The sequence below is a fragment of the Pararge aegeria genome, chromosome 1, assembly GCF_905163445.1.
Source record: "Pararge aegeria chromosome 1, ilParAegt1.1, whole genome shotgun sequence".
NCBI lineage: Eukaryota > Metazoa > Arthropoda > Insecta > Lepidoptera > Nymphalidae > Pararge > Pararge aegeria.
In genome coordinates, this window is record NC_053180.1 from 1363022 (window position 1) to 1378141 (window position 15120).

Below are 15120 nucleotides of genomic sequence, written 5' to 3' on the forward strand. Positions count from 1 at the left end.
TGGGTTTCACTGGGAATATTTTTACATGGGCTTGAACCACAGAAAAATAAACAAGACACCAAAAAATTTCTTTATCTCTGTAATGCTCGTTTTCAAAACCCAGAAGTCGCCTTAATCGGATCTAATGTGTTTTGGTGACTCCTAAGAGAAAAAAACGTTTCAGGAAATGTTAAGTGATGTCTAACGACTTTAGGCACCGTCTAATGTTAGGATACCGTTTCGGCGAATAGTAAAATTTAGGGGACTCGTATACTGACACTTGATAGATGAAAAAAATATAAATTCAGTTTTTTTAATGACCTTAATCCGTAAAAAAATTTAAAATATGATAATACAAACACAAAATAACCCTCTGTGGCAAGAACCATAGACATGTTAGTTTATATGAGTTCTGCAGTGAAAATAGATTGGTGAAATGTAAATGTATACTTAGAAATTTTCTAACTTAGGCATTGCTTTGTCCGACGTCCGACTTTGAAAACGGGCTTAGGTATAGAAACACTTGTCGCCGAACGACGGCTCCCAGCGGCTGTAGCATTGCAAGTATTACATTTCTGTTCTGTTTCTTCACAGCGACGTACGGTTTAAAAACGGTTTTAAAAAGTAAGAGCCGTTATTTGAAAAATTACAACAAAGTCGCTAATTGTTAAAAAAAGTTTTTTTTTATTCGAGTCTTCTGAGTCTCGTTCGCGGCGACAAGGTGAGGTCTATACAACATCTTTAGTGTTTTTAAGATTTCTATAGCTTGAACTGATCAGCCATTACTAAACTAAAACGTCTTAAAAATTATGTTCTATAAATATATACATATCGATTTACACGTTACAATACTAATCGGCACTTCATATATTATAATAGTGGTATTCTAAAGTAAAACTGCGCGTCACCCAATATATCCCCTCTATAAATCTCTTGTGAGGTAAAGTAAATTGAAGTGTTTGTGAAGTTAACTGCTTCATAAATAATCTCACATAAATTATGGAAATTAAGCTTAATTAACTATACAAAAAACAGGAGAATCTGTTTGGAGTAATTTGTAATTTCTTCAATCTTTATACTCCACACCAAACAGAGGAGCATGCATCCTCAGGAGACGTTGATATTCTTTTTGTGTTTGTTTCTGGGTTAATTGCCGAAGATCTGTTTGGTGTCGAGTGTAAAGATTGAAGAAATTATAAATTACACCGTACAGACTCTCCTGCTTTTTGCGAGGTATAGCAAAGTAAGATCCATTTCCATAATAATATCATGGAACTCCGCAAAGAAACGTCTGTTTCTATTCAATAATCTCACATAATTAATTTCGATGATAGTATTGAATATGATAACAATAGTTGAAGTTCGTCAACCTGTTATGGAGCAGAGTAGTGGATCTGCACTCATAATTCTCTCAATTAAAGTTTTAGACATTATATATTTGTTAGGGTTCTCTTTCTAAATATTTTAACTGTGTAAGTATTGGTTCATAAATCCACACTAAAGCGAATAAGGGATTTTTGATTATGTATAGTTTTAAGTGAAGAACAGGGATTTAAAGTTGCCGGAACTTGTTACATTACAAATATATGACAAGTATTTAAAAACTAAGTAAGTGTGGCGCAATCTTATTTTAAATATCCATAAATAAAAATTTAATTCTACTAACATAATTATCATTACTAAATAATTTTACATTCCATAATATTAGCGCTATTCATAAAAACTAGAGTCTACATGATAAGAGAAAAAAAAAAAAAAAGATGAAGTAAGAAAACCTAAGACACAGAGTCACGTGCATGAAAAATTGTCTTAGAATAATTCACTTCTTTGATACACGTGCGATTTCCAGCTGAACTACAATTCATATTTTAATCATAGAGTATACAAACACACGTTTGATAACTTGTTTTAAGAGATGTGTGTTGACATAGCATAGCAGGTCAATGTCAAAAATGCATAGATACAAAGGATATTGCAAATACTAGTTTTGTTACATAGTTCTACTCCAGTTTGTAAAACATTATTGTCTCTGAGTATTTCACATATTTATTTGATTTCACATTGCATATATATGTATTTTATAAACAATTCATGTTTTTTGATATAGATTATTAGTTATTACATTTATATTTGTTATTTTCTAAGTCCTAAGTCTAAAATGCTATACATGGCACAATAATCATTATTACAGAGTAGCCGTTTTGTTGAGCCAGTTTTGACAGTAGTTACTAAATAATACTAATTATCAAAGAACGTAACTGAAGAGACATGTTTATGTCTTTTTCTATTGTGGTTGTATTTTTCCTACACAATAATTTTGAGATTAAACGTGTTTACTTCGTCTAGCAATTATTATCTTAAAATTTAACCGTCTTAAACTGCACCATCACTTATCACCAGGTGAGATTGCAGTCAAGGGCTAACTTGTAGTGGAATAAAAATATTCTTGAGTTTATTGTTTTGATTACTGTATGCTTCTGTTGTACTATAGGTTGTATGTTTAACGTTTTAAATTTGTTTAATAAAAACTATTCAGTTCACTGTTTCCACTCAATTCACTGTTAAACGCACAATGTCACACATAAACCTCATTGTCTTCATTCAATCTGATTGCGTTGTCGTTTGCGGCCAGCTTCAAGAGTGTCTTCTTGATGCGTAGCGCTGGTAAACGCACCGATGCGTTCTGATGCCAACACTCGCGCATGAGGGTGGCCATGCCTACCATTGTCTGGAAAGAAGGAAATGTTCGTCAAAATTCCTCATTATGAGTGTATAATTTAATTCCTGGGTCTCCTATCATATTCCTATATGAGAGGGTTTTAGTTATATTATCAGATCATAGACCTACACTCTCTCTCTTTAGTCGGTCCCTCATCAATGAGGATCGTGATTACTGCTATGGCGACTAATCTTGTCATATAAGATCTCTCTCCATCGGACTTTAGCCATTGTATTGCGTTATAGAAGGTACGGGCACCAGTTTCTCTTAGTTGATCTGACCACCGGGTTGGAGACCTACACTGCATTATGGAAAATAAAAATTTTGAATGCTGGGTAGAGGGTACATTGCCGAAGATCTGTTTGGTGTGGAGTATATTGAATGAAGAAATTATAAATTACACCATACAGATTCTACTGCTTTTCGCGGAGTATGGCAAATTAAGCTTAATTTTCATAATATAGCATGGATTTCCGCAAAGTAACGCCTGCTTGTATCCAATAATACCACACTGCACCAATGAAGGATGGTGGTCTTTAACAATTAATAAATACATGTTAGTGGTAAAAAACGAGACCGACGGGCTAAGCGTTCTCTATAAGATACGTCACACAATTGGTTATGGAGTTAACAAATTTTCTCGTTTGGACAATCCGGGATAGTGCCTATGGCCATGCTTATTTCTGCTATGCTGTGTCCCGATCCGAAGAGCGTGGTTGTAACAGGCACTTGAGGCTATCATATATCTATGTCTCAGATTGGTGGACGCTGGATGGCAGTTTTGTGTGTCGCTCTGTTGTAGGCAATTATATTATATAAAAGAAAGCAAATCACGCATATGACAAAGTCGAGTATATACAACGTATGATACGCATATATACGCATATATATGTACGTGTAGGTACATATATATGTGTATATCTGTATACATATACACAGGGCGCTGTTTTGGCGCAACACATCACGAGCATGTCATAATGGTTGCCATCTTGGACTGGAATCATTATTTCATTCATTCACAAATAAGAAACACTCCTAAATAATTAATTTTGAAAAAAAATATATACGCACACACGTACACACACGAACGCAAGCACGCACGCACGCATCGTGTCATCAGGCGTTAATAATAAAACCTTCTTATGCCCGTTTTCAATAATTACGAACCAGGCAATCCCTAAATAAGACGCCTAAACTTTTTTTTTTTATACTAGACTTAGTAACTAGACTAGACTTTATAACTTGCGATTGACAGCTATCATGCCTGATTTAAAAAGCAATGATGCGGTCTACGTTGGGGCGCGCTTGCCTAGTAAAACATATTCTTTCTTCTACATATTATCTTTTTGTAGACATCGTCTAAAATCATTAGGCATTACATTTAGTGAAAACGATTTACGAAGCTAGTGAAAACGTGCATAAGCCCCCCCCCCCCCCCCCCCCTCTCTAGGTCCGGAACGTACCGGGTGCGGGTCTGCGGGCGGCGCGGGGCGCGCGTTGTCGGTGCACACGATCTTGCGCATGTCGTCGAAGCTGGGGTCTGCGGGCGCCAGCTCGCTGAACGGCGCGCGGTGCTCGCGTGCGGGCGCCACTCGCCGGGTCACCTCCCACAGCACCAGCGCCAGAGCGTACACGTCGCACTTGCGGTACGCCTCGAAGCACCGCACGTTCATGCTGCGAAAGATAAGGTGAGAGATCAGCGCCGTCGGCGTATGTCCGACACCATTGCAAACGGCGAATGTCCGACACAAGCGAACGCAGGGCGATGAGAAACCACTATTGTCGGCGTATGTCCGACACGACCCAGCACTGGGGCGGTTAGAAATAATTTCCATCGGCGTATGCCCGACACAACCAAGCACAGGGCGATGAGAAACAATTAGAATCGACGTACGACCAATACGACACAGCTGTATGGAATTTGCATTTAATTTATAATATTAGCATCTTAATTGGACTGCGTTATGTCGTATGGCGAATAATTAAGCGATGAAATTTAGAAAACTCATGAATGCTGTTCGACTCTAGGCACGTTAAACTCCGTATTAAAGAGTGTTTCTTTGGCACAAAAAGCGATGGCGCATAAAAAACCTACTTTACCGTACCCAGACACGAAATGATTTCATTTTTTTTTGAATCGTCGCATTATTCCATATTGCATAACGAAGTTCAATTATTATTATTAAACTGAACTGGTTTATTTGTTTGCTAACTACGGTCGGCTCAACAACTGCTATTTAAAAATTTTGAAAATACCAGCATGCATCTTGTAGATTTATTTATTCATTATATGTAAACACAAAAAAACCAACGTTCTAGTGGTATTGTTTGTAAAACAAAACACCTAAACAAACGAATCGAAATTCATTAAAAAAAACCATGATTGAAAATTAATTTATCGCTGCATTTAAGAGGTTTATTGCGCGTAGAAGTAAGTCACAGGAAATCTTACACGATAATCATCATAACTTTGTTGGCATAGATATTACCGATAAACGGGACGAGTAGGTGTACGAGTAGGTCCTTATTTGCTACTGATTGTATATATTGTGAGATTTGACGGCGCATTCTGCTGTGTCATCTGGTTACCTCTGATCCAGCGCCTCGGGGCTCATGTACCGCTTGGTGCCCTGGCGTGGATTTTGCGTGAGGTTACTGGCCACGTGCTGGCGCGTCACCGCCAGCCCCAGGTCCGCTATGCAGCACTCGCCGTTCAGCTTCACGAGGATGTTCTTGGACTTTATGTCCCGGTGCGCTATCGCCGGCTTACCCTGCCAAATACAAAGTATAGTTGACACGAGGAACATAGCACCACTTGTGTGAATGAACGACTGAATGAATAAATGAATGAATGAATGAATAATACACTTTTATTGTACACCGAAAAAAAGTTGTTACAGAGGTATAAACGTAGACCAAGAGGGTACGATAGGGTGTCCTTATCGCTACATAGCGATTTCTTCCACTTCATCAATGGAACATCGCTGAAGCGGATCATTTTAAGTGTGTAATTTGATTTTTTTTCTGTATTTCATTTAAATTGAGGATGTTATATACATATTGATATAAGTATTTATATTATATATTTACATATTTATATATGTTTTTATTAGATTACAATAATTATCGGTAATGTTATTTCATGCACATATGTTTATATCTTTTATAGTTATTTATTTTATTTATATATTTGCGTAATGTTTAAATCTTAATGATTGCACGACCTACCTGTTTCTATGTTTTTCCTTTTACGCCCTTGGTTGCCTGGAAGAAATCGCAATAAGGCCACCAAATGGAAAGGTGATGGTTATAACTACATTTGTTAACATAATACTAGAGTTAAGAGGGTTACAAACGCACTCTGGTCTAAGGAGAGCCCGAAAGCGCCGGTTTTTTTTTGTTATCACCATCTCACAGTCAATCAATATTTCTTAAGAGTTATCGAAGATCGGATAGACTAAAGGATCAAAAGAATCACGAAGAGTCACCTGTGTGCCGTGTATGTCCGTGTGTAGGTGCAGCAAGCCGTTGACGATGGACAGACAGATGAGCATCATCTGGTGCCTCGTCAGCGTGCTCCGGCTCAGGTGCTCGTACAGCGAGCCCAGCGGGTGGAAGTGCGTGATCAGCCACAGCTAGAATCACAGCCAAATTAAATAATTGAAAAAAAAAAAAATGTTTCTGGTATCTGCACCACTTTCATGGGCAGGAGTTGACAATTTTCTCCCCGGGGAAAGTATAAAAAAATAAATTCTCCCACAGCTTTATCAACTCTCCGAGCACTGTGGAAATCATATCCAAATAATAAATGGGGGTAAACGTCTCCTATTCCCTGTTCCCGTGTTTTAGCAGGTGGACACGTTAATTATTCATTTATTTATTTAGAATACTTTACTGCACAAACTTAGAAACAATACAAGTAACACAAGAAACAAAAAAAAACAAAAAAAAAAGGTAAATACCGTTTTATGCAAAGGCGACCTTATTCCAAAAGCAATTTTTATTAAAATGATATCACTTGTTGTTAATATAATCGGGTGATATAATTTTTGTTTGTGAAGACAAACGATTTCGACAAGTCAATTTTTGAGAGAGTTATGGCTATTTGAAAATAAAAGAGCCATTTTTTGGGTTGGATAAAAAATTTGAAAAAATTCTGAAAAACGTCCTTCACCGAGTAGAAAAAGATAAAAAAATTTCAGCGAAATCTAAAGGGGTAAGGTTCAAAAGTGGTCGATTTGGCATGAAATACCCCATATACACAAGAATTGCTCGACCAGAGTGTGGTGAGGTGGAAACCAGTTTTCATTTCATAGCTGAGTGCCCCGTGTACGTGCGCTCGAAAGATGGGAACTACAAGGTTAGTATAAGTTTATTTTTTTTTTTAATTGTGTTCCTTCCTGTTCGAAGACTGTTTTAGCTCGGTACTCAAATATGCTACGTGGATTGCATTCTGGTTGTTCTATTCTTTTTTTTTTTTGTATGCAACTTCTACATTGTGCAGAGTCTACTACCGGGTGCCTGTTACAATATCTTAACTATTAAGACCTTTAGTATAAGTTTAGAAGACCTGACAAACCTCTCTATAGGGGATATCGTGAGGTTTCGCACGTGAGGGGGGGCACGCGTGAAGGGGGGGGGGGGGGGAGGTTTTGCTGCGGGTACCTGCGTGCAGCTGTTCCGGCTGGTCATGTCGCTGCCGATGTAGGCGAGGATGTTGTCGTGGCGCAGCAGCACGGTGCTGTAGATCTCCGTCTCGCGGCGCCAGCTCGCCTCGTCGCGGGAGAAGAAGATCTTCACGGCCACGCTGTCCGCGTACCACGAGCCGCGCCACACCTCGCCGTAGCGGCCCTGCGGACGGGGATAACTTCTTGTGAATATGGGGCACAGGTAACTGCGTGTGTAGAAGAAGAAAAACTGGACACAAACATCAAAATAAACATAATTAAAAAAAAAAAAAAAATTCAAAATTCATTTCTTTCAAGTAGGCCTAATTAATAAGCACTTTTGAAACGTCAAGCCAGTCTGTTTATAGTGACTCTACCACCAGTTCGATTCCGCTGAGAAGAGCCGGCAAGAAACTCAGCAGATTGCTCTTTTCCAACATCATTTTAAAGTTTAACAATCTTAAGAACTTTTCTGTTTTGGGAGAGATGAGAGCGGAGTGGCCTGGCCTGAAAATGAAGTAGTAAAAAAAATAAGAGAATACATAAATTGTAGGCATGCAAAGGCTGCCTTATTGCTTGCACGGAACCTCTGACATAAGGAACAGCTGAAATACAGCGGGATAGTGCAATTATTTATACATATATATTCGAACATATATAATATGTATTTTAATCTATTTTTTTATAGATTAAAATATATATTATACCTAGATATATTATATTTACATAAATTTAAAAGATTATAAAAAAAACAAATAATACACAGGCATGTGTGTAGGTATACAAGTCAAAGATAACTCAGTGTATTGGAGTTTAGGCATTATATTAACCCATATTCTATACATCGTACCAAAACACCAAATGGCTTTGGTGTGTATATGGGGGGAACACTGAGAATGTATTTGGGGACTATGATAACTGTTTTTATATGGGGACAAGGATGACATCTTGTGTATATAGGGACAAGAGAAAGACTCTGTTTGGAAGTATACGGGGCAAAGATAACTCAGGTGTGTATATGGGACAAAGATGTAAAGCAGTGATGCGTTCTAAATTGGTAGCAGACGAACCTGCATGGTGGTTTGGATGTTACTCATAATCGGTTGCTATGCGGCTTCGTACCGGAATGCCAAATTTCTTTGTGTGTATATAGAGAAATAACAATATAACTCAGTGCGTATTTGGGGCGAAGCTAAATCCGTGTGTATATGTAGACTAGAATAACTTAGTGTGTATATGGCGACAAAGATAAGTCCGCATAAATATGGGAACAAAGATTTTGTGTATATGGGGACCAAGATAACTTCGGATGTATATGGGGATAAGGTTATCTCCGTGTGTATATGGTGCCAAATTGGTGCGTTGCCATCGGAGGTAAAAAAAAACGAGGGCTCCAAAGGTACTATTGTAACCATAATCACATATATCTCACCTTGCCGATCCTCTCGATGAGGGTGACCTGCTTGGCGAGGGTCCTCTGCACCATCAGAGGCAGACCGGAGCCGGAGCCGCTGGTGACCGAGCACTCCAAGTACTCCCGCAGCGTGGAGTCCCCAGCAGCCACCGCGTGGAGACCGCCACCGTTTTGTGACCCTTCCAGACCTTGAAATAAAAACCATAGATTATATCCGCTTCTTGGCTAATAAAGACTAATATTATTTATTTATTTCACATCTTGTTAGTACGACAGGGCCTCTTATACTAACTAGATAGAACTACATAATTTATGGATAACTATAAGACAAATGAATGAAAGATGACATTAAACTTTATAAAAGCCATGATATAACTGTATACTCTGCTAATATTGAAGTCATTCTATGTTCTCAGAGAATCTCAAAAATTCACGGAACAATGCTGTAGGTATTAACTACTATATTACAATACTACGTCTTATAGGACATTTTATTTTATTGGATATTGCTATGCTACAAGCATTTTATAGCTTATTTGCCCTAAAAATTAGTAATAATTAATAATTTGGTCAAAAACAATATAATTATGTCAACCTTTAATAAATTTGCGCTAAATTTAATATAATAATAATTGTTTACTGTTCAATAAAACAAAGGTACAAGTTACATTACATCTGCACAATAGGTATAACTTTATTATTGTTATAACTTACACGGACATACAGAAATCAATTGTCCCTAAGTATAAACCTGTGTTATAGGCGACATTGCTCCCCTTATAAATATGGCTCGTTTAAAACTATAAGCTATAATAAAATATTTATATAATATATAAGCTATAAAATGTTTGTAGCATGGAAATATCCAATAAAATAAAATGTCCTATGAGACCTACTAGTGAAATATATAAATTAATATTTTAGTCACCGACAAAGACTTCCAAAGTGATTTAACTTTCCGGTACGATGTTGCGTTCAAACCGATTCAAAGTATAGGTTTAATATAACATACGCCTAACAGGTTAGCCCGCCACCGTATCATATCACCTATATTATGTTGGATATTGCTAGGTGGCTAGACTAAGGGCACGGCTAGGGGTGAAGTGGAATGAAAAAAAAAAAATCTCACCTTCATAGTAAGCACTGGTGACCTGGGGGCTGTACATTGAGGGGAAGTAACTGGAATCCGCGCCCAGTTTCTGTGCGGCGCGCGACACTCGCAACCTGCAGGAATTAATGAGAGATGCTCATAAAAACATTTCTAAATATAAGAAAAAATGCAATATATTGAGCATTAGAAGTACAAATAAACTTACAATGCAATAATATACTAGGTAAAATAAAATTCATCATTCTTTTAAAGGAAATTGCATACAATTCTACAATAAACTAGCCATTAGACAAGATGACTGATGAATAATTTTATGAATATACATAAAAAATTATAAAATACAGATAAACACCCAGACACTGATAAACATTCACTTTCGTCACAGAAACATTTTCCAGTTGTGGGAATCGAACCCACGGCCTCCACGGACTCAGAAAGCAGGGGCGCTGCCAACTGTTCCGTCCCGTTCTGTCCCGAGCGTGTAACAAAGTCAACAAGAGGGTTATGCCGTGGTGGTTAATCGCATATTTGACGGCCGATTGGCGCAGTGGGCAGCGACCCTGCTTTCTGAGTCCAAGGCCGTGGGTTCGATTCCCACAACTGGACAATATATGTGATGAGCATGAATGTTTTTCAGTGTCTTGGTGTTTATGTATATAATATAAGTATTTATGTATATTGTTCATAAAAATTATTCATCAGTTATCTTAGTACCCATAACACAAGCTACGCTTACTTTGGGACTAGATGGCGATGTGTGTATTGTCGTAGTATATTTATTTATTATTTCTATCCATACTAATTAGGAAAATTCACAAAATCGCACTAGACCTATTCGACCACAGATAATATTGTATCTATCTGGTTTACTGTCATGTCCCACGCTGCCACAGCGCACTCACCGGTGACTCCTGCGCAGCACCAGTATAGCCATGGCGCCAATGACGCTGACGGCGAGCACCGACAAGGCCACGCTTAGCCACAGCTTCCAGGCGCCGCCCGTCAGCGGCTCGACAGCCATGTCCGACGGCGACAGCGACGGGAAGCCACCGTCATTGCACATGTCGCCTTGGCAGCAGGTTATATTCAGCTGCCCTGCGTGGCGCTTGCGCGGACTGGAATAAGAGAGATTACAATGATGATACAAACATTGTTGTGTTCTTAAATTAAGAAAACAGAAACTGAAGTCGATTTTTTATTCAATTTCAATACTTTATGAATAGAATAGAATTTTATTGTTCACTGTTTACACATAGAAAGGCAGTTGACAAAGCCTAGAAAAGTATTCATAACAGTATACCCACAGCCGGGCGTACAATTATAGTATTAAATAAGTATAAAATAAAAATCTAAGTATAATCATGTAAAATCAATGTCCAAATATATATGAGTATATGATTATTAATAATGAAACGAAAGTGAAAAAATAAAAAAATGAAAAAATAAAAATTCATTACGAAGAAGAAAAAACACTTTATTGCACATATAAGATAAAGGAAAAGAAACACAAAGAAATTTACAGTAGAACGCAATGTAGACAGGGACTTACAGCAATAGAATGGAATAGTACAAAGAGTGTTACAATGAATACATTAATACATTAATACCAAAATATATAGATACAAATACATACATAAGTTAAATAAATAGATAAATATCCTTAATATAAAAAAAAATATAATAAAAATAGTTTATTTCGGTAAGAAACAAAGTGGCATCAATATATCGCTGAAGCCTTCTTTTAAGAGTAGTATTACTACCCCTGTGTCAGAAGACTCCGCTCTTCCATTACAATTAAAATAAACTTAACAAAATACATTAAAATTAAGGTAGGTAAACAAACAAAACAAGAGATACAATGATATACAAAAGGACAGACATGTTATAAAGAAATTTAAATGATAATAAAAAAATAACAACCTAGAATATACAAAATAAGTATGCGTGTTTCTGTGTATGTTTGTGTGTGAGTGTGTATGTGGTTGTGTGTGTATGTTTGTGTGTGTGTGTGTGTGTGTGTGTATGTTTGTGTGTGTGTATGTTTGTGTGTGCATGATCAAAGTTTGTGTAAGACAGAATTTGTGAAAATTCACGACTATAATATATATAACATATATGCACAAGTATATTTAAATACATAATTATGATACAATAATAAAGCAACAACTTCAAATGCCATCATTCAAAGATAGGTAGTCCTTCAGACGACTTCTAAATAGAGGAAGGAAATTACTTCTACGGAGATCTATACATTTTGATACAGATATTGCTTGAGAACTCATCGCCAACACTGCTACAAATCGTTGCAGGAATGGCACACTTTTTAGCTGGGCAGCAGCGCTACACTAGATCCAATCTCGAATGGAACGCGAGTGTCGCAGCGTTCCATCGGACGTGCCCACTATCGAAGCAGCATAGTACCGAATCGCGACAGTCGCTCCATAAAATACTGGACTAAACGCATGGCCTGATCGGTACACCACGTGAACTGCTAGTGGTCGCTGTACGTCAAGAAGTCCCGTAAGTGTCGCTGATGGCGATCAGACAAATCGTCAACTTACAAACAGTACAGCGACGAATCGCGATTGTCGTGTCATAAAACACGTGACTTACCGCTGCGAGGACTGGTTAGTGCGACATGTGAACTGGTAGTGGTCGCGGTGCGTGGAGCAACCCCGCGAGTGTCGCAGAGCGCCGTCGGACGCGCGCACAGTCGACTTGAAGCAGTACAGCGCAGAGCCGCACACTTGTTGCGCGACAGTCGCGTCGCCGCAGTCCGGCGACTCGCATTGATGGCATTTGTACCTTTAAAACATAACGGGAGTCTAGTACAACGTCGAGCATGTAGATATTATTTTTTTAAATACTTCACTGTCAATGCTTGTAGTAAATGTACTATGAAAAGATTGGTTGAAGAAAAAGCATCTGCTGAGTTCTTCTTTGTAAAAAGCAGCTTTTTCCCTTTTGGTAGTCATTAGAAACAGACGGAATCTACTTTACAAGACTACTAAAAAATGCCATTTCAGATATTTAAATATAATTTTAAAAGAAAATTATATCATATTCAAAGTCTACCCTGTCTAGGACAATGAACAAAAAATACAAACAATATTGTGAAGAAATATTTACCTTTTCTGAAACTTCCTTCTTCTTCGCAGCAGGTTAAAATAATTTATAATTAATTTAATTCAATTTCATAATATTAATTACCTATATTTCAATAATGTAGTGATAAATATACACAAATACAAGTCTTGGTATACATGTTAAGACATTATAGAGCTAGTGTTTGCACATCTGAACAGTACAGAACTAGTTAGTCTGTTTTGGATAGTGATAAAGCCTGCTTTAGACATTTTAGCTACTATTATATCTCACCGTCTATCTATTTGGTGGTGTACCAAAGTTATGTTTACCAGTGTAGGGTGGCTTTTCAAGCACCCAGTCCATCATCTCTGAGATATTGGCTATATGGCTCTGGTCATTAAAGTTCTTATATTGTAAGCAAAGTATTAGACAATATGCCTTATCAGTAGTAGTGGGATGTATTACCTGGGGTGCTGTACCATCATCTTTTTATCAATTGCGAGTAGGTCATCTCTGACATGATTGTCTGCTTGAGTACTGGGCACCCCTTGCTCCAGATTGTCAATACCTGGAAGTCCTGCTGTAAATTAAACAATATTTACATATTATAGTAAAAAGTAGGGTTTTATTCAATGGCTTTATAAGCATAATATTGTCTCACTAGGCACGGAAGAGAAGAGGCTCTTGTATATTATTACATGTTAGTGATATCGACTGAGGCGGATTACTTAACATTGTAACTTAACTCTCCACCAAGGCATGGGGTGCAGACTTCTTAGTTTTTAACTCCAGGCTGGTGGAATAGCCTAGTTTTGCCCTCAAGTCTCAGAAAAATAATATTTTCAGCTCTTAGTGTAAATAGCTGAGCAAGAACACAAGCCTTAAGAGGTAAGATGGAAATATTAGGACAACAAATTAAGCCGTCCAGTTACCAATTTGAGTGCATGCTGCATATTGATCATTCTTAAGTAGTCTACAAAAAATGTTATATATGTATTTGTATCTTTACATTTTGGTATTTATGTATATCTATCAACACTCTTGGCACTATCCTGTTCTCTTGCTGTAAGTCCTAGCTGCAAAGGTTGCCTGTAAGAGATTGCTTGCAGCAATAAGGCCGCCTTTGCATGTCTACATTGTGTACTGTATATTGCTTACTGTTTCTCTTCCTGTATGTTATACGTGCAATAAAGTGTTTCTTCTTTGGAACATTTAAGTTGTATTTACTATGAAATATATTTACTATTTAGATTCAGCATAAAACTGATGAATAAAGCATGTATAATGTTAATGTATGTACAATTATTAAGGCTTTGGAAGCACTTTCAAAACGATACTACAGTTGCTAAACTAACATACCATGATGCCTCATGCAAACATAGCCTTGGAATAACAGTCTAGTAACATACAAAGGAGTCAAAGCGAACCACGAAAAAAACCTGGGAACAATCTTGTCCTCAATCCTCCCACAATGTACTTAGTTTATTTGGGGTTTCCATTACATACCATAACAGAATAAACCTCTCGAATGCACTATTAATGAAATTCTTGAAGATTAAATACATCTTCACTGATATTAGTTGCACTAAGTGATAAATAAACAACGCAAAGGAGTATGCGTCGCACCAAAAAACAATAATAAAAACGCTGTTGAAATCCACAGCACGAGAGCGAAGCTATTTCCACCACTTCCAACTGACGTACAGCATTAAAATTTGCACAGGTGATGCTATTCAGGTTTCCACTATAAAATTTTCACTTTTGAACACAATTACTTACCATGGCAAGCGTTTAGAAGTAAAAATGTGAACAAGTATCGCAATATGTCAACGTCCGCCATTCTTTATTCATCATAACAATCACAGTCAATTGGCCAATCAGCGATATGATAACAATGCACAACTTGCCGATTGAGAGACTCTTTTTCTTAATTTTAATTTAACTTGGAATTAAATAGTTACACAATAATCGAAATTTCTTTCATAATTAAAAACTTTCTATATGATTAATTTGACATTTAATTTTATAATTTCCGAATAAATAACAGGAGTTTTTAAAATTATAAAAGTCAAATGTGTTCATTTCCCTAACACAGATAAACTAAAATTCGGATACCATTCCATAGACTCGATATTTTGGCTTT

At 37.2% G+C, this 15120-nt stretch overlaps 1 protein-coding gene across 2 annotated transcripts; it reads right to left on the minus strand.

Moving 5' to 3' along the window:
• Window positions 1-2287: 2287 nt before the first annotated feature.
• Window positions 2288-14854, minus strand: LOC120632900 (activin receptor type-1). 2 transcript variants are annotated; one of them, XM_039902960.1, is made up of 12 exons: window positions 14757-14854; window positions 13443-13557; window positions 13020-13040; window positions 12504-12695; window positions 10793-11005; window positions 9909-10003; window positions 8798-8967; window positions 7364-7549; window positions 6187-6333; window positions 5288-5469; window positions 4162-4372; window positions 2288-2707 (listed from the first exon to the last, which is right to left on the minus strand). In XM_039902960.1, exons 1-12 carry the CDS (start codon window positions 14815-14817, stop codon window positions 2555-2557), a joined length of 1746 nt encoding a protein of 581 aa, XP_039758894.1. In that variant the 5' UTR covers window positions 14818-14854; the 3' UTR covers window positions 2288-2554. The 2 variants fall into 2 exon arrangements, with proteins under 2 accessions (XP_039758894.1, XP_039758958.1); XM_039903024.1 differs by lacking the exon at window positions 13020-13040.
• Window positions 14855-15120: the final 266 nt, after the last annotated feature.

Coding starts and splice junctions, on each gene's coding strand:
- LOC120632900 (XM_039902960.1), bottom strand. CDS start 14,817: ATGGCGGACGTTGACATATTGCGATACTTGTTCACATTTTTACTTCTA. Junction 11,006..12,503: donor ACTAACCAGTCCTCGCAGCG/GTAAGTCACGTG, acceptor CTCTTATTCCAG/TCCGCGCAAGCGCCACGCAG. Junction 10,004..10,792: donor GTGCTGCGCAGGAGTCACCG/GTGAGTGCGCTG, acceptor TAATTCCTGCAG/GTTGCGAGTGTCGCGCGCCG.